The following is a 23118-nucleotide window of genomic DNA, read 5'->3' as shown; positions in this document are numbered from 1 at the left end:
AGGGAGACTGACGGCCAATAAGCACACAATATTCGCAGAAAATCATTTGGCAGACGGTCAGGGCATTAGGTAAATGGATTACTCTTCCCATATGGTTATTATTTTCAAGAGTTAAATCCAGGGGTTTTTCCGCCCACAATTTTCATCATTGGTGGAATAATAAAGATCCTAAACGTTGGCCTCTAATATCTCATGACATCCACTTGTTTTCATCACCAAGCGACCAAAATCTGACATGGAAACAAGTTTTCGTCTTCACGAATTGTCTGTCCTCTATGAAGTTGACGTTCTCAAGCTGTTGGCAAGATTCCGCGAGAGTCCCCAATGGAAGGGGAGGAGTTAAGAAAAAGTGTGTTTTACCTGCAATCAGAGGCTTCAGGGGTACCGTGACGGGTTGTCCTTTTCCAAGGGGAGCATTGACATAATCTAAGAAATCCGCCTCCGGGCTGGATGCATACAGGTTGGCCGCTTTACAAGTGTCTATGGTAGATCCACCGCCCACGGCAACATAGGCATCGAATGCCCCTCTTTTGGCAAATTCAATAGCTTCCATGAAGCTTGGAGGAGGAAAAAAGAATCTCGTCATCTTTCAGCCGAAACAGGTGTTCCTATTATTAAATAACTCATTCAGCGACAAGTGTTGGTTCATCGCCTGTCCTGTTTGGGGCTCTGTGCTGGGTGCTGAGGAGACAATGACCAAGAAGAAAGAGCCTCTGAGCTTGAAGAGCAGACATGCAACGTCGTGGAAGAACCACGGAGCAGCAACGTGGTGTAATGGACGGAACACTGGGGTGGGCATGGGGAAGATCTGAGTTCAAATCCCACTTTGGACATTTCCTAGTTGTGGGTCCCTGGGCAAGTTATATAACTTGTCCGTGCCCTTCCTCATTGGTAAACCAGAAGGGTGGAACTAAGTGGTCCTTGTCCTCCCTTCTGGCTCTAAACCTGTGATCCTAGGAACACACACAGAGAAAATATAGATAATGTACAGAATTTGTACTGTAGTGATTCTAAGACAGAAGATAAGGATTGAAAAGAAATACACTGTCATAAGAGAGTGGGGTGGGTAGGAGGCACAGTGGACAAAGCACTGGGCCTGGAGTCAGGAAGATCTGAGTTCAAATCCAGCCTCAGACATTTACTAGCTCTATGACTACAGACAAGTCACTTAAGACTATTTGCCTTAGTTTCCTCATCTGTAAACCATGTTGGAGAAGGAAATGACAAACCACTTCAGTATCTCTGCCAAGAAAACCCCAAATGGGACAGGACTGAAAACAATTAAACAACAAATAAGAGGATGGGGAACACTAACATAAGGGCCCATACAAATATTTAGTAATAAAGATGTGTATCTGCCATCATTTGAAGCAGCCCAAAACCCTCCCCATATTTCATCCCCCCTTTCAGAATACCTTGAATCAGTAGGTTCCACCCTGACATTATCATAAACTTTAAAGTTTATACGATTCTTTGTTAAGGAATTCATGACTACTTGCACTGGAGGCAGCTGGGAAAGGTTCTTATCTGTCATCAAACAAACATTTTTAGCACCCATATTTTGAAGGTCCTATAACACACACAAAAAAAATAATTTTGGAATGACAGCTGAATTTGTTAGAACCACAGCTTTCTTGACAAATAACTTTGAACCATACAATTTCTAGAATGCCACTTGTTCTACTACTCAATTACCACCATTTATTATTATTTTTAGTGGATTCTTTTAAAAGACTGTAGACTCTTAAATATTTACCATGCCTACTTCTTTTGTGACTCCTGCCCCGTATCTAATATTTGAAACTGCCATCTGCAAGAAAAAGTACAGTTATAACAATATGATACACAAGTAAAGTTTCTCTTGAAGTTCATGATGATGATAAAGACTTAATGATAAAGATCTTTAACATAAAATTCACAACCGCTCTCCTCTCTTCCATTATATTCCACAATATTACTAATAAAATGGACTATAAAAAAAAGACCCTTACCTTCTGCCTGAGAACCAATATACAAAATGGATTCTAATTTTTTTTTTAATCCTTACCTTATATCTTAGAATCAATATTGTGTATTGGTTCGGAGGCAGAAGAAGACCAATAAGGGGTAAGAGGGTAAGGAATGGGGGGTTAAGTGACTTGCCCATAGTTAGGAAGTTTCTAAGGCCAGATTTGAACCCCAGCCTCCTCCCCTCCCCCCCCTCCCCCATTTCTAGGCCTGGCTCTCTATCCTCTAAGCCACCTAGCTGACCCTTCATTTAAGCTTTTTAAGTTTGGGTCTATCTTTTCCAAGAAGCCTGTGATCCTTCCCACTCTTCCCCCTTCCTTCCCCTCCACCTACTCAATCTTCTGTTTTACCTCTGTGTGTACAGATTATTTTTCCCTAAGAGAATGTGAGCTCCTTGAGGGTAATAACAAGAGCATTCTTTTACACTTGTGTACACCTCCTGACTCTAGGTCTCACACTCTATCCTTGCACCACCTGCTGCCTCACAAGAGATAGTTATGCCAACATTATACCCCAAATTTACTTTGTATTAAATAGGGTTCCTACAATTATATAGTTTATATTGATTTAATTATTAGCTTTAAAAATATTTGGTGATTGGGGGCAGCTGGGTAGCTCAGTGGATTGAGAGCCAGGCCTAGAGACGGGGGTGGGGGGGGGAGGGGGGGGTCTTAAGTTCTAATCTGGCCTCAGACTCTTCCTAGCTGTATGATCCTGGACAAGTCACTTGACCCCCATTGCCTAGCCCTTACCACTCTTCTGCCTTGGAGCCAATACACAGTATTGACTCCAAGACGGAAGGTAAGGGTATAAAAAAAAAATTGGTGATTATATATTATATTAATTTATTAGTTATTAATCATTATTTTATTCATCATATTTATTGAACTATAATTTACAATTATGATATTTTAATATAGCATATCACACTATATTAATATTTAGTATGATATTAATTATTTTGTTATATTATTATATTACTTATATGTTGATATTATATATAATTTCTCTACATAAAGGTATATGTAGAAAATAAGTGCCTGGATTGGTGGCACAGTGGATAGAGTATCCATATTAATTATTATATTAATTATATTAATATTAATTATATGTTGATATATATTATATGTAATTTCTCTACATAAATGTATATGTAGAAAATAATTGCCTGGATTGGTGGTACAGTGGATAGAGTGTCCATATTAATTATTATATTAATTATATTAATATTAATTATACATTGATATATATTATATGTAATTTCTCTACATAAATGTATATGTAGAAAATCATTGCCTGGATTGGTGGCACAGTGGATAGAGTTCCCAGAACTGGTAAGTCCCAAGTTCAAATTTGACCTCAGAAACTAGCTGTGTGATTCTTGGCAAGTCAGTCTACCTCAGTTTTCTCATCTGTATAATAGGGATAATCATAGCACCTTCCTTCTAGGGTTGTGGTGAAGATCTAATGAGGTAATAATTGTAAGGTATTTGGCACAATGTAGGTTCCACTTAAATATTCATTATTTTTATTGTTATAGAAGTGATCTTGGTCCAGTGCTGGCCTTGCGTATCTATGGTGTGGAGATAAACTTAGCTAAGTTTGAAGAGGCTCAAATGAGCAAAGGTTTTTTACCAGGTTGGCAAAAGAGTGTTAATAATTTTTTTTTTTGCTATAAGCACTAATAAATAATGCCTAATAAGTTGTAGAGGATTTGCTATTTATGTCACAAAGATGACTTTACAAAGGCCTGAATTTTAAAATTAGTTAAAATTAGTTTAAAAAAATATGTCAAGTATTATTTTCTCCCATCATTCCTCAAGAAAGATTAAATTGTTTTCTACCTCAAATGCATAATCTGTTGTTTTCTCAGAAGCAGGAAGTCCAGGAGCTGGAAGAGAAGTTGAATGATGAAAATCATTATCAAAGTAGGCCTCAAAAAACAAAATATCATTAATCAAAATTGACTTGTTTCCAAACAGTGAACATTTAAATTTGCCTTTGTGCTCACCCCCCCCCCCTTTTTATTCCTGTAAAGAAAATGTGTCAGGTTTCACTGATGCAATTCTAATTAAATTTAAAATTGATTTATTTAAGTTTGGCCTATAGCCCTGAATTTATATTGCTGGGGGCACCGTGTTAATGCCAACATTCTGGTAGTTCAAGTTCATTTTGGGGAAGAAAGGAGGCACGTGTAAGTCATCCAAGATTTTAAAAAAGAGGTTTCCTTTGGCCTATTAGAGCAGGGACACAAAACAAGAACACAGCAACATTTGGCTTCCTTCTTTGGAGGAGACCCAAGGCCCTGTCCATGCAGAAAGGCACTGGTCAGTATGTGGGCCTTCAGGGTTTGGGGATTTGGGTGCTCTTTGGCATCCCCCTAGTCTGAAAGACTCAGACGCCTGCGGCTGGGGCTTTGTAAGCTCTTAGATGAGCAAGAGCTGGAGACATCCGGGCCCTGGCCTTCTTTTACAGAAAGTCGCCCCAGGTTGTGGGTGGGAGGAAAGAAGCTATATCCAAGAAGACTCATCACAGATGCTTATTTTGAAAAATGAACAGAATGATTTAAAATCTTTTCTTCGGGGAATACATTATTCACAAAAATTAAATAGTTATTTTATTTATTTTTTTATTTCATTTATTTATTTATTTATTTATCTATTCATTCATTCATTTATTTAATTAATTAATTAATTTAATTTATTTATTTCATTCATCACTTAATTTAATTAATAATTTAAAATGTGTCTAATGTCCATAGAACCTAGATGAAATGATTAGATAGGTCTAGTTTAAGTAAGGATTAAAGGGGCAGCTGGGTGGCACAGTGGACAGAGTGCCAGGGCTGGAGTCACAAAGACACACCTTCATGAGTTTGAATCTGGCCTCAGACACTTAGTAGCTATGGAACCCTGGGCAAGTCATTCAACCCTGTTTGCCTCAGTTTTCTCACTTGTAAAATGAGCCAGAGAAGGAAATGGCAAACCACTCCAGGATCTTTGGCAAGAAAACCCCAAATGGGGTCATAAAGAGTCAGACATGACTGAACAATAAATAATGGATAAACAAGCACCTTATATAAATTTTACAGCTCCAGCCTAGTCTTAGAAAATGTAGGGCTAACTCTTAGTTATGGAGGTGAGGACTCACTATTAGATTAAAAAAAAATTCTAGGAAAACTGGACAGCAGTTTGGCAGAAATTAGGTTTTGGCCAACATCTCAAATTATGCCAAGAGAAGCTCTGAATGACTTAGATGTCAAGAGTAACATTATAGGACTTAGACATAACGAGTAATATCTTAAATAATTTAGAGGAGAAAGGCAGAAAATATCTGTTGGATCTATTGATAAGGGAAGAGTCTATGACCAAATAGAGATAGAGGGTCATCCAAAATAAAATGAACAAAACTAATTATATAAAATTTGAAAGTCTTGGCACAAACAAGACCGATATAGCTAATATTAGAAGGGAAGTGGGTAACTGGGGAAAAACATTTTTGTACTGAGTTTTTCTGACAAGGATTTAATTCATTATTAATAATAATGACAATTAAAATAATTTTAATTGAAATTAAAATAATTATTTATTTTTTATTAAAATTAATTAAAATAAAATACAATAGTAGTTATGATTTATATGGTGTTTTAAGGTTTGCAAAGCACTTCACAAATATGATCTCATTTTATCTTCCTAAAAACCCTGGCATGTAGGTACTATAATTATCCCCATTTTGCAAATGAGGAAATTGTGGCAGAGGTTAAGTGACTTTCTCAGAATCATATGACTAGTGTTAGAGGCAGGATTTGAACTTATTTCTCCCTGACTGCTCTATCTACTGTGCCAGCTTTTCTGTTTGAATTTATATATATAATCCAGATCAAACTGCTTACCATCTCCAAGGGGGGGGGAGGAAAGGAGGGAGACAATTTGTATCTTATAATTTAGGAAAATGTATGTTGAAAATTGTTATTACATGTAATTGGGAAAATAATTTTGAATTAAAAAAAGGAAATTTTAAGTTTAAGAGCTATTGCCCAATTCATAAATGGTCCAAGGATATGTACAGGTAGTTTTCAAAGGAAGAAATTCAAGCTATAAAGTCATGTGGGAAAAATGCTTCAAATCATTAATAATAAGGAGAAAAGCAAATAAAGCAACTCTGAGGCTCCATTTAACATTTATTAGAGTGGTAGAGTTGACAAAAGGAAAAAAGACAGATGTTGGAGGAGGGGCAAATCCTCCAAAACAAACCTATAAATGGGTAATGGCAATATGAATTGGAACAGCCATTCTGAAAAGCAATTTGGAACTATGACCTAATAGCTACTCAACTGTGTATGCCTTTTGACTTGGTCATATTGTTTCTAGGCCTATATCCTCAAAGAAAAAAAAAACCAGAAAAAATATCCATTTCAGTTCTTTTTGTAGTGGCAAAGAACTGGAAAATAAGTGTGTGTGTGTGGGATGCCTACGAATTAAGGAATGGCTGAACAAAATATTATTTTTAAATGTATTGTGCTTTAATACATGTTGAAAGAGATGGTTTTTAGAAAAACCTCAGTAAGAAGATTTTATGAATTGATATAGAGGAAATTGAGCAGAATCAGGACAAAAATGTATACAATAACCACAACATTGTAAAGTCAAGAAATTTTGAAAGATTAAGAACTCTGATCAATTCATTGACCACTTTGATTCCAGAAGATTAATGATGAAGGATGCTATCCATCTCTTGATGGGAATGGAGGGATTCAAGATGGAGAATGAAACCTGAAAAATTTGGGGTATGGCCTTTGTGGGAATATGTTTTGATTGACTATCTAAATTTGTTTCAAGAGTTTTTTGTTTTTGTTTTTTCTTTTTCAATGGGGGAGGGACAAGATGGAAGGGAAAGAAAATAAATGCTTATTAACTGAAACATAAATATTTTTTAAAAATCTCTTTAACAGTGAGTCTCCATTAATTAATTAATTAGTCTTAGTTACAATTCTATTATTCCCCACAATAGCCTGTTTTAACTATGATCACTGTAGTGTTATTATATTATCTCTCATCAGATAATGTTAAGTTATATATCAATTATAAAACATTAAGATTTCTTTTTTGGAGATAAATCTATATTTCCATAGCACAGAATGATAATTCTCAAGAAAGTATGGAATCTTCCTTAAAGTAACAAATGATTATGCTTCACAACAGAATTATAAACAAGATCCCAATTCATAAGTTATATATATACATATATATATAATATATAAGTAGAGAGACAAAGAGAGAGCTATATCTTAGATATATCTTAGTAATGACTAAGACTATAATTTACTTAGCAGGTACCAATATGCTTCATGAAAAATTTCTTGCCCCAATGCAACTATAGGTCTGGTCCTACAATGAATTGATGATGGTGCCAGTGATGATGATGGTGATACTGACGACTGGATATGTGGATTTCATTGGGAGCTCTGGATGAGGAACTTCTTCTACCAAGGCAGACTGGTACCCACTTGGCAAATTCTAGTCTCAGAAACTTGGCAAGAACACTAGATTTTAATAGTTTCTAATATAATATGCCTTCCACTAAAGTTTTACTGCAATGTCTCATCTTAGGGAGTGGCAAAGGTGACCAAAGGCTATACCACTAAAGCGTGAGCTCTGGTGAGAGTTATCAAGTTAGAAAAAATACTAATGGGGGCCTGGTGATAGATTGCATGTCTATAATCTGAGGGTCATCCTATCTAAATTGGAAGAGTTTCATTACCAAGTTGGTGGCATAATGAAATTTCTTTAGCCATGGCATCTCTTGGAAGGCCATCTACTAAATTCTGGAAGTGTTGCAATCTACATCAGTGAAAGGTGTGCCATATTGAGGAAATCATTGTGCTTTGAAGTATTTAAATAAATAGCTGCTACTCTGTTTATACAATCAGTCAAACTGCTCTACAGTTTTAAAGGACATGGATTTATAGAACAATATTGGTTACTCTTCCATAGCTTGTATAAACAAAATGACTGAGAGAATACCTTACTGAATCAATTTAAAAAATTATTTTAGCTTCCCCCCCCATTTTTTTGGTAGATTCTAGATTTGTAATTTCTCCAGTAGGAAGACTCAGTTGATGCATAACTTGTCTAAAATTTAGGGCTTAAAAAATTGTCAGAGTCCTAAATGATCACCCTAGTGCAAACATAACAATATAGAGATAGGTTTTGATCAAGGACACATGTAAAACCCAGTGGAATTGGGTGTTGTCTATGGGAGGGGTTGGGTGAGGGGAGGGAAAGAACATGATTCTTGTAACCATTAAAAAAATTTATTTTTTAAATTGTGAGTCACTAACAGGATGTGATTTGCTTATGATTATAAAGTGTAGAATTGTATGTTTCAGAGGCAGAATTTGAACCCAAGATCTAGGTGTCCCTGATGCTAATACTGGTCTTCTACCCACAATACCACTCTGTCTCTATTACATTTTCCCCTAAAGAAAAATTAGGGTGCAAAAGAAGCTGAATCCTTAATGCCTCCCTATGCAGTTGATTCAATATTTTGAAGTGGGCATCAAGTGATTCTTTAATTCTTTCTTGCAAATCGTTAGAAGATAACTGTGAAAAAGGAAAGACTTTTCTGCTTTCGAGGGGGCCCTAATGATTGAGTCACCCCTCTGGCTAACAGAGAAGCTAAAATGTGGATTCTGAATCAATGAATCAAGCTGTAATAACAAGCTTCAACTTCTTTGGGGTTAAGCTTGAAGTGCCAGCCACTAGACCAATATGGAAATGCACTATTATGTTGTCCCCTTTGTTCTCCTTCACAAACTTCCCTGTTGTTTTTGGCTGTGGGTGTCATGCTGTTAGGCGCCTTCCTTACCACCCCTAGTAGGATGCTTGGGTTTGACCTTTCTTTCTAGGGTCTAAATCAGTTTTTGTACTACTAATTAATATGACATTCGACAGACATGCTGATGGTACAATGGGTATCCTGCTGATCTGTGGAACAATGGACATTGTGAGGACAATGGACTTTGTAAAAGTTTTAGATTTTATGGGAACTGGAGACTTGTTTTATTTCATAGTTTTGGAGAAATGCAGGGTTCTTTGGAAAATACACACACACAACAAAATATCATTTGATAAAAAATACTAATCTCTTTTTCTTGGGGAAACCTTGTTTGATTTCAGCTTCTTTTTTTGACTTCACTTGGATTTTTCCTTAGCAAGAAATTTCATCTTCAATAAAGCCCCTCTTTGATGAATTCAGATCAAACTTCAAATTCTATTTGGATCATCATTTTCAGACCTGGCAGATCGCTAATGTACACAGTCTTATGTATGCCACTTAAGGGTAAAACATAGTAAATGTATATATTTACTATCTATCCTTAGCCAACATTATACATCAAGTTACAACTACATTAGCATAATGCTAATATAATTAAGGAATGTACAACTCTTACTCATTTTGTAGGTAAAGGTCACTTAACCTTTTATGTTCACAGAGTCCCTGCATCCCTCTTAAAATTATGTTTATTTTGTTGCTTTGCTTTTGATCCTAATTTAAAGCAAACATGGCTTGCAGAGATTCAAATTATAGTTATTTAAAAAATAAAATACAGTACCTTGGGAATAAGTGTGAGAGTGAGTTGGACACTGGCATCTAAGGAAAAAGAAAAGAAGAAAGATTTGCTTAAGAAAAAACTGCAAAATCAGAAGTTAAGATATTTGATCATGGCAGTAATTGTCCTATTATATTCCAGTGCTCTAATTCTATGAAATGCAGGATGGATAATGAGTGGTTGTTAGGCAATAAAGAATGAAAAATATCTAGGTGTTATTGTGGATAGCTACAGATGGATGTCATCATTCATATTTATTTAACAAATATTTACCAAGTACCTACTATCCTGGAGGCACAGTACCAAATGTAATAGGTATCCAGAAAACATTTGTATAATCTATACTTTTGACCCAATTGATAACTATCAATCTCTTCTAAGGTAGAAGGCTGGTCTTTCGGTGCAAATCCCATCCTAGATGATGACCACTTGTATATTTTTGGGCACCACTTATGTATTCATTTACAGCTTTAATTTTCTCATCTGTAAAATGGTGGGGTTGGACTAAATGATCTCTGAGGTCCCCTCCATCTCTTATGATATTATTATCCTTTTCAAGGCTAACTCCTCCATTCTTGCTCTCCATCTTATTCTCTCTCTCTCTCTCTCTCTCTCTCTCTCTCTCTCTCTCTCTCTCTCTCTCTCTGTCTGTCTCTCTCCTCTATCACTATGTCTCCTCTCTCTCCTTTCTCTTCTATTTCATTTTCAGTCTTTGTTTCTTATGGACTCTCTCTTCTTATGCCTTTAAATTAGTACAGACTTTCCTTATTAAAAACAAAAAATAACCTGACTACTTATCTCCATTTTGTTTCCCTCCTTTGACTTCCAAATTTCTGCAAAGGGTGGACTACCTCTTCTTACATTTCTTTACCACTCATTTATTTCCTGAAAGTTCTGTAGCCTTGTTTCTGCCCCTCAGAAAATGACTAAGTTAACCACATCTAGTGAGTGACCTTTTACTCATTTTCCATTTTCTAGTCTTCTACAGTAACACATTTGCATTTCCCCCTCCTTCCTCTGGAAACTTTATTTTCTCTTAATTTCCATAATTCTATACTATTCTGATTCATCTTCTACTTCTTTGACTGCTTTTTGAATTCTCTTTCTGTCATTTTAAATAGCAAGATTTCACCTTTTATAGTATTTTAAGATTTATATAGTTTTTTTTTTATGATCTAAAAGGCCGATTCTTATTCTTCTGGGCAATCAGTAGAGAATCTACCACAATGACTTGTATTTGGCTAATTCTCAGTATAGTGTTGAGTGGTACAAGAATTGTAAGATTGGCGTGAATCATGAATGTTGGGAGGATGGCAATGTATTTTTATTATAAATCAAGACCGCCATCTAGCGTTTTGAATGGTGAAATATCAGTTCAATGGTGGAACTGTTCAGAAACAAAAGTTTAAAAAAGTCCTAATGTCTTCCAACTATTCACAAGTTGATCATCTAGTCAATAATTTTCCTCTTTTCTTGTTTTTTTGGGCATTACCCACTTGAGTGCCCATAATAATTTCCACTAGAGAAAAGAAGAGGACAATATCCCAAATCATCACTTTCAAGCCTGAATGTATTTCCCCATTAGTTACAACATTAGAAACCATCATAATCCTAGTTTGGGAAGGTACCTCATTGGGCCATCTGGCCCTATCCTGCCATTTTATGGAAGTGGAATTAGATACCCAGAGGCTCTAGTTAGATGATTTGCTTAAGGTCACATGAGATATGGGATATGAAATGAGGTCCTCTGACTAAAGCCAATGTTCTTTCCATTGAGTCATGCTGCTATGAATAGATTTTCTTTCCATCTTAATTCCCTTTATGCTTTTCTGTCATTGGCCTTGCCTCAGCTGAATACTTTTGTACTTTTTTATTGCTATTTGTATTCCTCCATTGCTTTTCTCTCTCACGTTGAAACAAAGGATGAACAGATAATGGGAATGTTCCCTTTTATAGGATGGCATAAAATGATTTCTCTATTTCTTAATAGAATGCTGTTGTTTCTCAGTAGTTCAGTAATGTCTGTCTCTTGTAACCCCATGGACTACAGTAAGCCAAGCCCTTCTGTCCTCTACTATCTCCTGAAGTCTGTCCAAGTCCCTGTTCATTACTCTCATGGCACTATCTTTCCATCTCACCCTCTGCTGTCCTCTTTTTCCTTTTGCTTTCAACCAGGTTTTTTTTTCTTTTTCCAGTGAGTCCTGCCTTCTCATTATGTGGCCAAAGTATTTAAACTTCTGCTTCAGAATTTGAACTTTCAACGAATAGTCTGAGTTTATGTGTTGTGGATTATGTATGTGTGTTTGTATTAACGAATTGGATATCCTTGTTGTTCAAGGGACTCTCAAAAGTCTTATCCAGTGCCATAGTTCAAAAGTGTGGATTCTGCAGCATTCAGCTTTCCTTCTAGTGCAACTCCTACAGTCATACATTGTTACTGGAGAAGTCATAGCTTTGGCTATATCTTACATTTCAGATTTTTAGTAGATTTTACCTGTAGTTAAAGCACTCAACTTATTTCTCAAATCCTAAGCATTAGCAATAAGTATAGGGACTACATCTGAGATGTCTGGCATAGGGAATCTTCTTAGAAAATTACCTAGAACATTGAGAAGTTTAGTGAATTGCCCAGAGTAATCCAGCCACTATGCATCAGGACAGAATTTGAACCCAGCTTTGTGACTTTGAGGTCAGTTCTCTACTATGTGATATTGTCTCTCAATAGGAGTATCTAAATGACAGGGTACTAACAACAACTATGAAGGAGAAATGTGGGCAGTGGTAAGGCACGGATATCAGATTTATAATGGAAAACACATACCTATCAGGAATTAGAAATGGAATTTTGTATTTTAAGATGACATCTCTGACACATCTCTCCCCTCTCCCTATCACACAACAATCTGAGAACTATTGAATATTAACCAGAAAGGACCTTACACTTCATCTAGTTTGCTTTCACTATGTACTTCACAGCGAGTCATCTTTTTCCTATTCATTTTTGAGAGAACGTTCAGATTATACTGAAAAAAGTAGCATAACAGAAGACCCTCAGGAAGTGTTTTGTTTTATTTTGAAAATCTTAAAGTGCTAGAAAAATTGAGCTGTTACTATTATATTCAAACACACAAATGGATCTGCTATCTATTTGCATATTCCCTCCAAAGATGCAGATTGAAATTCATTTATATTTATTGTGATACTGTCTCTCGTTAAGTACAAAAGTGCTGCAGTATCCAAAAGACATCATATTAATAAAAAATTTAAGGGAGAAATGTGGACAGTGATAAAAAAAACAACAACACCAGATAGCAGATCTGTAATGGAAAATATCTATCTATCAGGAGTAAGAAATGGAATTTTGCGTTAAAAACAAACAAACAAAACCCCTTTCCTTCCATCTTACATTGGTTCCAAGGCAGAAGAGTAATAAGGGCTAGAGACTTGTCCAGGGTCATACAGCTAGGAAGTGTCTGAGGTTAAATTTGAATCCAGGACCTCCGATCTTTAGGTCTGGGTCTCCATTGGAAATTTGCATTTTTAAATGACAATGATAGTTCTCTTCCTTCCCTCCATTACTTGACAATCCCAGCTACTGAACTGTTCAACTTTTCTCCCTGATGTTTGGTCCTCCTCTTCCAATTCCTCCCTTCTTCCTAATTATTCCTCCTCCTCCTGATCCTCCCCCTCATCCTTCTCTTTCTCTTCTCCAATCCCCTCTCCTAATCCTCCTCCTCTTTCTCCAATTCCTCCTCCTGATTCTCTTCCAGTTCCCTCTCCTCCTCCCCTTCTCCTGGGGTTTGACGCCACCTGTTGGAAGTTTTCCTCTTACTGTAATCTTTCTGTCCATCTATTAATCCATTATTGTCGTTATAAAAGAAGAAACCGAGGCCTACAGTAGTTATGGGATGTAAGGACTGTGTAATTTTAAATCTGGAAGGGAAAGTGCCTTAGAGATCATGTAGCCCACCGTTAATCTACAGAGGTCCGGAAAGGCGAAGTTACTTACAGCCACGGAACAATTAACGTGGCAGTCTCAGAGAAAGACGGTCTGAGTCCTACTCCCAGGAGGATACGGAGAAGGAAGCCAGCTTCGTTCCTCCTTTCCTCACACTACCCTCTCCCCAATCCCAAAGAAAACATAACAGTCCCGCCCTTCGAACAACGAACCCTAAATCAGAGTTCAGCCTTATTGCTCGCACAGCTGGGACAGATTTTAGTAGAGGCAGGCTGAGCCCAAGACCCCTGAGGGGGGGAGGGAGGGAGGAGGAGGACCAGGAGAAGGGGAGGAGGAAAAGGAACTGGAAGAGAATCAGGAGGAGGAATTGGAGAAAGAGGAGGAGGATTAGGAGGAGAGGGGATTGGAGAAAAGGAAGAGAAGGATGAGGGGGAGGATCAGGAGGAGGAGGAATAATTAGGAAGAAGGGAGGAATTGGAAGAGGAGGACCGGGAGGAGGAGAAGGAATTGGAGGAGGAGGTGGCTTCGCTGGGAGGGTACAAGGGGATTGGAGTCTCCAGCCACCTCAGTTTCCTCTTGTCCGACTGGCAGGGGCTGGCAGGGTCTCTGAGTGGAGGGGTTCCCCGCTGGTGGCCCATTCCATTCCTCCCCCGCCCCCTCCCAGGGCTCTCCCTAGACTCGGTCCGGATCCCCCGGGCCTGCCCCAAAGCTGGGCCCGAGACGAGCTAATGCACTCACGCCGCGCGCTGCAGCTGCCTCAGCAAGTGAGCGACCCTGTCCCTGCCCGCGGCTGCCATGGCTGCCCGGGAAAGCTCTCAGCCGGCAGGCAGGGGACAGACAGACAGTCAGACAGACAGACAGAGCCTCCTCTGTGTTGCCGAGGGAAGCCTCCAGCTCCGGGGCGGAGCCAGCCTGGGCCGCTCCCACTGACCCACCCCTCATCCTCCTCCAGGACCAGGCTAATGTCCAGTCGGTTCCCTTCCCCTCCGGATCCCACCCCCTACTTTTCAGCCCTTTGCCTCGGATCTCCGGGCTTGTGGGTTGGCCTAGCCCCTTCCTGGAGGTGAACCTCCCCCCCTTCCCCCCCTCCCTTTCCCTCTCTCCCGCTGCGAGTCACCTGCGCAGCCTCCTTTTTGGAATCCCACTTCGAGTTCCCGGTGGAAGGTTCCTGCGTCCAACGTTACGAACAACTTTAATTCCTCTGCCCAGAGCTCTGGCAGACAAAGAGGCGAGACCTATGCAGTTAGACGCATTGAAGCATCTAACATATCTGTGTAAACTAACTCCCCATTTCTCCAAAATCTTTTGAGCTCAAAAAAGAAGGGGTGGAGGAATCTTCGTAGTTGGGATTGCCGGGGGAAGGGAGGGAACAGACCTGGGTCCTCAGCCCTCTCTCTAGTTTCTGGACTTCAGTTTTTTCCTCTTCAATGAGAGAGTTGGTTAAGATGTTCCATCTCTGAGACCCTTCCTTTGCAGTCATACTGTTCTATAATTGTAAGCCATCAAACTTTTCTGGAACTCAGTTTTTCCCTTTGTAAAATAATGAGGGGAGAACGAAGCAGAAGCAGGGAAGAAGCTCTTTTCTATATCCAAGCACCAGGTATAGGGGTGTGCTAGGCTCAGGATACAAAATCAAAAGCCTCTGCCCTCATAAAGCTTCCATTTTCCTGGAGGAAACAGCATGGACAAATATATACGGAAAAATCCAAAGTAATTTCAGGTGAAGTCTAAAGAGCCTCCTCTACGAGAAGCCTCCCCTTATTTAGTGAGTGCTTCCCCTCGGGAAAGATTTCCAGGTCACCAGGACACCGCGTTTGTAGGTTGTTACTCGTATATAGTCTCTGCCCTTAGACTGGCAGCTCCTGGAGCGCAGACGGATTGGCTTGTTTTTTATATGCCCAGATCTTAGCAAGAGTGCCTGGCAGAGAGCAGGCAAAAAAAAAAAAAAGGTTCCCCGGGGAAGAAGGGAATACCCCCAACAACTAGGAGAACGAGGAATGGTCTTTTGAGTGCCCCTGAGCCTGATTTGAAGGGGACTTCTAGGAAGCAGAAGTGAGTGACAGAAGAAAATGTCCACTGATGGGGAAGATAAGGAGGTGGTAGATGTGATGCTCCAGGTACAGGGAACACCAGGTGAGCTAATCTGACTGGAAAGCTGAGGGTGGGAGGAAGGATATTTGATGAGAAGTCTAGAAAGAGAAGATGGAGCCATATCATATTTTTAAACAGTGTCCAACTCTTTATGACTCCCTTTGGGGTTTTCTTGGCAAAAATACGGAGATGTCTTGCCATTTTCTTCTCCAGCTCATTTTACAGATGAGGAAATTGAAACAATAGGGTTAAGTGACTTGAGCCATATCATGAAGAATTCTAAATGCCAGCCAGAGGAATGTATATCTTGTTTTAAAGACAATAGGAAGCCAACAAAGCTTCTTGAGAAGGGGAATGTCATGGTCAGACCTTGTTAGAAGTATGTCCCACAAAATAAGCTCTTAGTATTTTAAAATTAATTCTAACATTCTGCTTCTTTTCATTTAAAATTAAAATTTCAATTGTAACAAACATTTCTTCCAAAATTGTATTATTGACACGTTGACAGAGGTTGAAACTATGTAAAGCAGAGGAAAATAGTCTGAGGAAAAGTGATTTACAAAGCTTAAAGGGCTACAAAAACTTGAATTATTGCTGTCATATTAATGTGTGATGTCAAGTTGGATGCATTAGAAATCCATCCACATCTATTCATCTTATGGCTGTCCTGGCTTCCAGAAGGCAATACCCAGTGAATGTGAATTCTGGTTGGTATTATGGTATTAGAAAAGCTTTGTGTCATTAGCTCAACCAAAGCCACTATTTCTGTTTACTAAGAACTAGCAGACCGAAAAGTAGAGAATCTTATCAATTGAACTGGTCACTAAATAGCAAATTTTGGGGGTCATGAAGATAACCCATCAACAGAGTACTTATTTGTGCTGGTGGAGAGAGTAAACAATGAAGTTAGATTTTCTTCCCTCAATGTAACAAAAACCAGATGGTTTTCAGTTAATAGCTGACATTTCTATAATGTTTAATACTTGATCCTCATAGCAAACTTAAAGCGTTTTATTTTTAAAAAGTCCTTACCTTCTTAGTATCAATTCTAGAACAGAAGAGTGGCAAGGGTTAGGCAATTGAAGTGAAGTAACTTGCCCAGGGTCACATAGCTAAGTGTCTAAACCCACCTCCTCTCAACTCCAAGCCTAGCATTCTATTTAATATGCTCCTCCTCTGCTCCAATGTTATGGTATTGTAGGGATTATTCCTATTTTGCAGATGAGAAAATAGGTTTAAGAAAGGCTAAGATTTGCCCGTGGTCACAACTAGGTCTTGTCAATCACATTGCTTTTTAGTTTCTACAAATGTAGCCTTTGAAAAAGGTATTGCAAGTTTTTTTGGTTGCTTTATCCTTTTTAATCACCCTTTCTCAATTACTTGGCTATAATGAGTTTGCTAAGCATATTACTTTCAGGGTTAGGAAGAAGAATATATCTTAAGCCCTGGAAAAACTAAAAAGAGTCAGATGTCAATTGCTGGGTATGTTGGCTGACTTAGAGTGTCATTCTAGGGATTTGAATTTTCCCGGGCTACTTAAGAAAACATATTGGGGGCAGCTGGGTAGCTCAGTGGACTGAGAGCCAGGTCCAGAGACAGGAGGTCCTGGGTTCAAATTTGGACTCAGATACTTCCTAATTGTGTGATCTTGCTTGGGCAAATCACTTAACTCCCATTGCCTAGCCCTAATCACTCCTCTGCCTTGGAACCAATACACAGTATTGATTCTGACATGTAAGAGAAGGGTTTAAAAAAAAAGGAAAGAAAAAATATAAAAATATGTTATACTTAAATTGAAAGGCTTGGTACACTGCAAAGTATAGTCTAGTGGTGTATTGTATTTAAGTTAAAATCCCATCTTTACTATTACTCTAGTGTCCCTTCCATTAGGGCAATTTTACTTCTCAGAATGAAGATGATGATAGGAACATTCAGTTAAAACATATTTGAATCTATAGCCCTGGATTGAGAGTTTAAATTTAAGCACTAATACTTTTGACTTTGGAAGGATCCTTTATTCTCTGGGTCCATTTCTTCAGCCATAAGCTGAGAGAATTGGCCCTAAAGACATCTAAGTTATATTTTAAGTGCTTCAGAGCTCCCATTGAGGAATCTCCTTCTGCTGCTGCCTAGAGGCTTGTGAATATTGAAAAGTGCCTTAACCAGGTCACATTGTCAGCCTGTCAGAAGTAGAATCTGAACTCAGGGCTTCTTGATTCTGAAGTCAGCTCTCAATCTACTGGGTCATATCATCTATGCTGTCTATATTTATATCATTCTGTGGTACTTTTGAGCGTAACATTATCACAAAAGAACAAACCACCAAACCAAAATTATTTCTATATTTTACATTGAGCTGGAAAGAGCCTTAGAGGTTATCATTCTAGTGCAGGTTTCATGCTAAGACTATTACAATAGTCTGCTGGTGGGTCTGCCAGCCTCAAGTGTCTGCCCACTCCACTCCATTCAGCCATTAGCCAACTAAAATCTTACTTTCTAGGAACCCAGATCTAACCCCTCTTAATTCTAGTGCTCCCCCACCTTTTATTTTCCATTTATCCTGTATTATAACTTGCTTTGTATTTTTATTTACATGTTCTCTTTTTGCCTTTTTTGTATCCCCAATACTTAACAGTGCCTGGCACACAATAAATGATTATTGAATTCAATTCTAATCCCTTGCCCTTCCATATGAAAAAAGCTGAACTAAGTGACTTGCCTAAAGGAGCTGAATAAATTTTTATGATTCCAAAATCAACCTTTTTATGGTACCATGTGTCCAATTCAGTGATTGCCAGAGATCATACAAATTTATTTTCAGCAACTTGGGACATTTAAAATATTCATATGCTTAAAAAAAACCCCACACCTTTTATTTCTTAGAATTGATACTTTAGGGGGCAGCTGGGTAGCTCAGTGGATTGAGAGCCAGGCCTAGAGACAGGAGGTCCTGGGTTCAAATATGACCTTAGACACTTCCTTGCTGTGTGACCCTGGGTCACAATGGCAAGTCACTTAACCCCTTAACCCCCATTGCCTAGCCCTTACCACTCCTTGGAACCAACACCATATTGACTCCAAGACAGAAAGTAAGGGTTTAAAAAAAAATGATACTTTATATCAGTTTCAAGGGAGAGATTCCAAAGCAGAAGAGGGGTGAGAAGTAGGCGATTAGGGTTAAGTGACTTGTCCAGTTACAAAATCAGGACATGTCTGAGGTTGAATTTGAATCCTGGGCCTTCTGTCTACAGGTCTGGCTCTCAATCCACTGAACCACCTAGCAGTCCTTTAATATTCATATACTTTTACTACAGATCAGTTTGAATTTCCATTTTAAATAGTAATCAGAGGTTGACTAAATGGCTAGAAAATGTAGGCTGTGTCAGTTTTTTTGACAACAGTCCCACTGGGAACATCAGTGATTCTGACACATTAGGAATAGGAAGGTTTTTTATCACATCAAGCTGATCCTCAGTGGAGGATTTATGGGAAAACAGGGAGAATTATAGTTAAAAAATATATGAATATATGGGTTTGAACCATACTTGTAGGAAACTTTGAGAATACTAGTGAGATGATATACCCAAAATGTCTATGGACCACAAAGAATTACCTCCTAATCTCTGAAATGGCTCCTGTAATTTTCTTGATCTTTTCAATGAACTCACCATATTCCATTTTGTGTTTCCATGAAGGCCTGTATGTTCCTGACAAAATCCCTTCACTTTTGCAGAGCCCAGTAACTATCAAAAAGTATGTTTAATAAATGTTAGTGAAAACGCATCATTTATTGTATTTTGTTCTAGTCCTTTCAGCAAACAAAATATGGGATGCTTAAGTATCTACTGTTTAGGGATACCATACTAAGTTATTAAGCAGGACATTCTAGCACTTTCTACTATAGCTAAAGCAGTCCAAAATGGTTGAGATAATATAATAAGCAGTTTGGGAGACGGGGAAAAATCCCCTATCAACTAGCTATTTTTACTCATAATTTATTTAGATCCCACCAATTTGGATGAGTAATCTAATTAATGACTTTTAACAAGTCTCTTCTGGGAGCTTGCAGTTGAACACTTATGTGTTTTGAATGTATAACTAATCATGTAGATTCAAAATATAAGTTATTCCAGGTTTAAGTATTTCCCCTTAGACAACCATAACAAACTACTTTCTATATTAACCTAGCAGTTGTCATCCACCACAGGTTTGTTGTTCTATAATGGCAAATCTAGAATGCTGGTCATATTTTAAAAGAAATAAGCTCCCAAACAGTTAGACACATTTTGGAAAAGAACTCAACATTTATTCATCTTTATAATTGGTTACTTTTAAACTAAGGTCTGAAATTGGAATGTTTAACTTTTACTAAGAACCTGAAATATATTCCTTCCTCAACAATCTTCCTCCCCCAAAAGTCATAGGCAATTTAAGTTTCAAAGTCCAGAAAACCATTTCAAGTCCAGTTTAAGTTCCAGCTCCTTCACAAATATTCCTTGATTACTTTGTCTTCTATTCATCTCTTTGAATTCTGAGGCAATTAAATTTTAGGCCACAAAACTGGGTGCTTAACCATATAACAAATTTCATGAGGGCAAAAGGGTCAGGTTTTAATATCTGTATATCCTTAGATTCCTGAACACAAGAAGGCACTCAGTGACAACACACATTAGAAAGGAAAATTCATCACTTTCTTCTTTTTCCTCCCTGGCGCTGTCCTTTTTTGCCACCGAGGCCTGCCAACCCCCCTTTTCGCTTACTTCCTGGGCCTGGGGGTCCCCCTTTCCTTTTCCCCCCTGGGCCGAGAGGCCGCCCTTTTCGCTTGTCCCCATGGCCCTTTCTGTTGCTCCCCTTGGCCATCTTCCTCTTCTTGGCAGCCTCTTCCCTGTCCTCCTCCCTCATCTGCTTGTTGGTTGCCCGAGTCACATCCATTTGGGGCTTTTTGCTGTTCATGACCCTGATCAGCTCCAGCTGTCCCTTCTTCTCAGCAGCAAAGTCTCCGATGTTGGGCTGGAACTGGCGCTTCTTGCCAGGGCCCCGGGGCGGCTTCTCCTTGGGCAGCCTCTCCTGGAAGCGCCCTACGGAGGCGGTGGAGACCTTGGCCACCTGCATTGCTCTGCCCAGCTCTTCTCGGCTCTGGTGGCCCGTGGGGTGCATCCCTCCCTGGCTGGGGAGATGTACCTTGTGTGCCCGGGCGATATTGCGAAGCCGATTCAGCTCATTCTTGGCCACGCGCTCTTTCTTGGCCTGAAGCCTCTTGGCAAACTGGTCCTCATTGGGATCGGCGCCGCCGGGTACCTCGATTAGCCAGTCCTTCGTGTCGTCGCGGGCCCGTTGGTAGCCCCAGCGCCGCCGCCACTGCTTGCTCGCCTCGTCCCACACCAGGCTGGTCTTCTTTCGGGGCCGGATGCCCTTCAACTGCGCGAACTGCTGCCAGCGGGTGAGCGGTCGCGGCTTGGGCAATGGCTTCTCGCGGGGCAAGCGCAGGCTAGGTTCGGGCAGCTTGGCCACCACGGCCTCCTCCACGCGCTCCGTGGGCAGCTGCCACAGGTGATTGATCAGTAGCTGCGTGTTGTCGCGGGCCAGTCCCTGAAGCCGCTCCTCCAGCCCCCGCCCGCTCTGCTGCCGCAGGCCTGTCGGAGGATTCGGGTCAATGGCCAGCAAGTTCCCTAGGTCGAATTCGAGCTCTAGGTCCTTGTGAACCGTGATGAGCCGCAGCTTCTCAGCCTCTGCCCGCTCGGCCTGGGCCAGCACCTCTTCCGCGCTGCTAGCCGCCATAGCTCACCGCCGGGTCGGATCAGTGACGAAATCAGCACCGCTAAGCAACAGCTTGGACCACGTGAAGCTCCGCATACGCTCTTCAGGAAATCGAAAGGTTTTCCTTCCGGTGTCACAGGAATTCTGGGCATCGACGCTTAGGGACACGACCGGCAGGGGGCAGCATTGCAGAACTGATTGGACGAGCCACTCGGAGACCAACTCTGAGGTTTGGTGTGGGAGTTATAAATTGTTATAAATTGACTACAAGTCCCAGCGGCCCAGTTAGAAGTACTGATCCCAGGATGCCACGCGGGCCGGTTCCCCCTGTTAATAAAAGCTGGTCCGTTGCAGCGCTTGAATTAAGACTCAAATCTTCAGTTTTTAGATGTAAGGTTTTCGGCACCACAAAACAGAGCTCGCAAATTAGCGGGATGAAAAAGTTGCAGTACAAAAAAAAAAAGTAACTCTGCCTTCCGTCTTAGAATCAACACTATGTATTAGTTTCAAGGCAGAAGAACGGTAAAGGCTAGGTAATGGGTCTTAAGTGACTTGCCCGAGATCATTCACCTAGGAAGTCTCCACCTCTAGACTGACTCTCAATTCGCTGAGCCACCTAGCTGCTCCGGCATTTAAAAATATAAAAAAAGAAAAAAAAATTGCCAGACTTTTTACGTGGAAAGAACCCGATGTGTGCAAAAACGATTTGGAGATGGAAGCAAGCATTTATTAAGTGCCTACTATGTACCAGGCACTGTGCTAAGCTCTACAAATATTATCTCGTTTGATCCTTACAACAGTCTTGAGGAAAGAAGGTGTACAATTCCAATTTTACAGTTAAGGAAATTGAGGCCGAGAGAGGTTAAATGACTTGCCCAGAATTACACAACGAGTTTCTGGTAGAATGTGAATTCAGATCTTCCTGATTCCAGGCTCAGCTCTCAGTCCACTGTGCCTCCTAGGTGCCTTTGAAATTACAGAACTCAATTGTATAATGCTTTAATGGAAATGGTGAAGTAGGTCATTGAGGTATCTCCCTTCTATACCCCCCCCCCCCCCCCCCCCCCCGCCTCCCACTGTCCCTTTACATAGATGTACAAATTGAAGCACAGCTGGGTTTGGCGAGATCAGATAGCTAGGGATGGGATTTCTAAGACTGGAATACAGCCACCCTTGTTTCTCTGATTCTTCTGAGACTTTGACTTCTGGTTAGAATACTATCTTTTTGGGGATATAGGGTTTTTTTTGCCTCCAACTCTTTATCTCACATTGCAACCAAAGACATCAGAATTTGCTGAAGGAATCAATAAAGATGAATAATTTAATCAACAAACATTAAATACTGTTTGTGTGCAAAGCACTGTTGGATACTAGAAAAGGGAAAGATTTTTAAATGTAAAAAATTCAAGACAATGGCACACCCCTGGGGAGGCATTTAGTTTATGGTGGGGGGTATGTTCAAAGAATAACTATAATATAAAATATGTCATTATTGTGTTAAAGAGGCATAAACAAAATACTTTGTGAGTTCTGAGGCGATCTAGGCTTACTGGAGAAATGAGGCAAAGTTTCAAAATGGTGGCAGTGGAGTTCACATTTGAATTGGGCTTTTGAGGGTGGATAGGGGAAAGAGGAATTCTGGTTATAAAAAATGAGATAAGATAAAGGAATGTGAGAAAATGCAAGGCTTCTA

General features: G+C 39.7%; 2 protein-coding genes across 2 annotated transcripts in view; both read right to left on the bottom strand.

Annotated features, from left to right (window-relative positions):
* ADHFE1 (alcohol dehydrogenase iron containing 1) overlaps window positions 1-14533 on the bottom strand; it is a 33969-nt gene extending 19436 nt beyond the window's left edge. Inside the window, exons 1-6 of the mRNA XM_016431503.2 lie at window positions 14316-14533; window positions 9623-9660; window positions 3852-3898; window positions 1757-1810; window positions 1416-1570; window positions 361-557 (exon numbers count right to left, since the gene is read on the bottom strand). Coding sequence (XP_016286989.2) covers window positions 361-557; window positions 1416-1570; window positions 1757-1810; window positions 3852-3898; window positions 9623-9660; window positions 14316-14374 — 550 coding nt within the window. The 5' untranslated portion in view covers window positions 14375-14533. The remainder of the gene's footprint in view (window positions 1-360; window positions 558-1415; window positions 1571-1756; window positions 1811-3851; window positions 3899-9622; window positions 9661-14315) is intronic.
* Window positions 14534-19952: 5419 nt separating this feature from the next.
* Window positions 19953-21575, bottom strand: RRS1 (ribosome biogenesis regulator 1 homolog). The gene has a single exon (XM_001379042.4). The coding sequence runs from the start codon at window positions 21444-21446 to the stop codon at window positions 20355-20357; it is 1092 nt and encodes a 363-aa protein (XP_001379079.1). The 5' UTR covers window positions 21447-21575; the 3' UTR covers window positions 19953-20354.
* Between the last annotated feature and the right edge of the window lie 1543 nt (window positions 21576-23118).

Source organism: Monodelphis domestica, chromosome 3, assembly GCF_027887165.1.
Source record: "Monodelphis domestica isolate mMonDom1 chromosome 3, mMonDom1.pri, whole genome shotgun sequence".
NCBI lineage: Eukaryota > Metazoa > Chordata > Mammalia > Didelphimorphia > Didelphidae > Monodelphis > Monodelphis domestica.
This window is presented reverse-complemented; position numbering and strand designations above follow the sequence as displayed.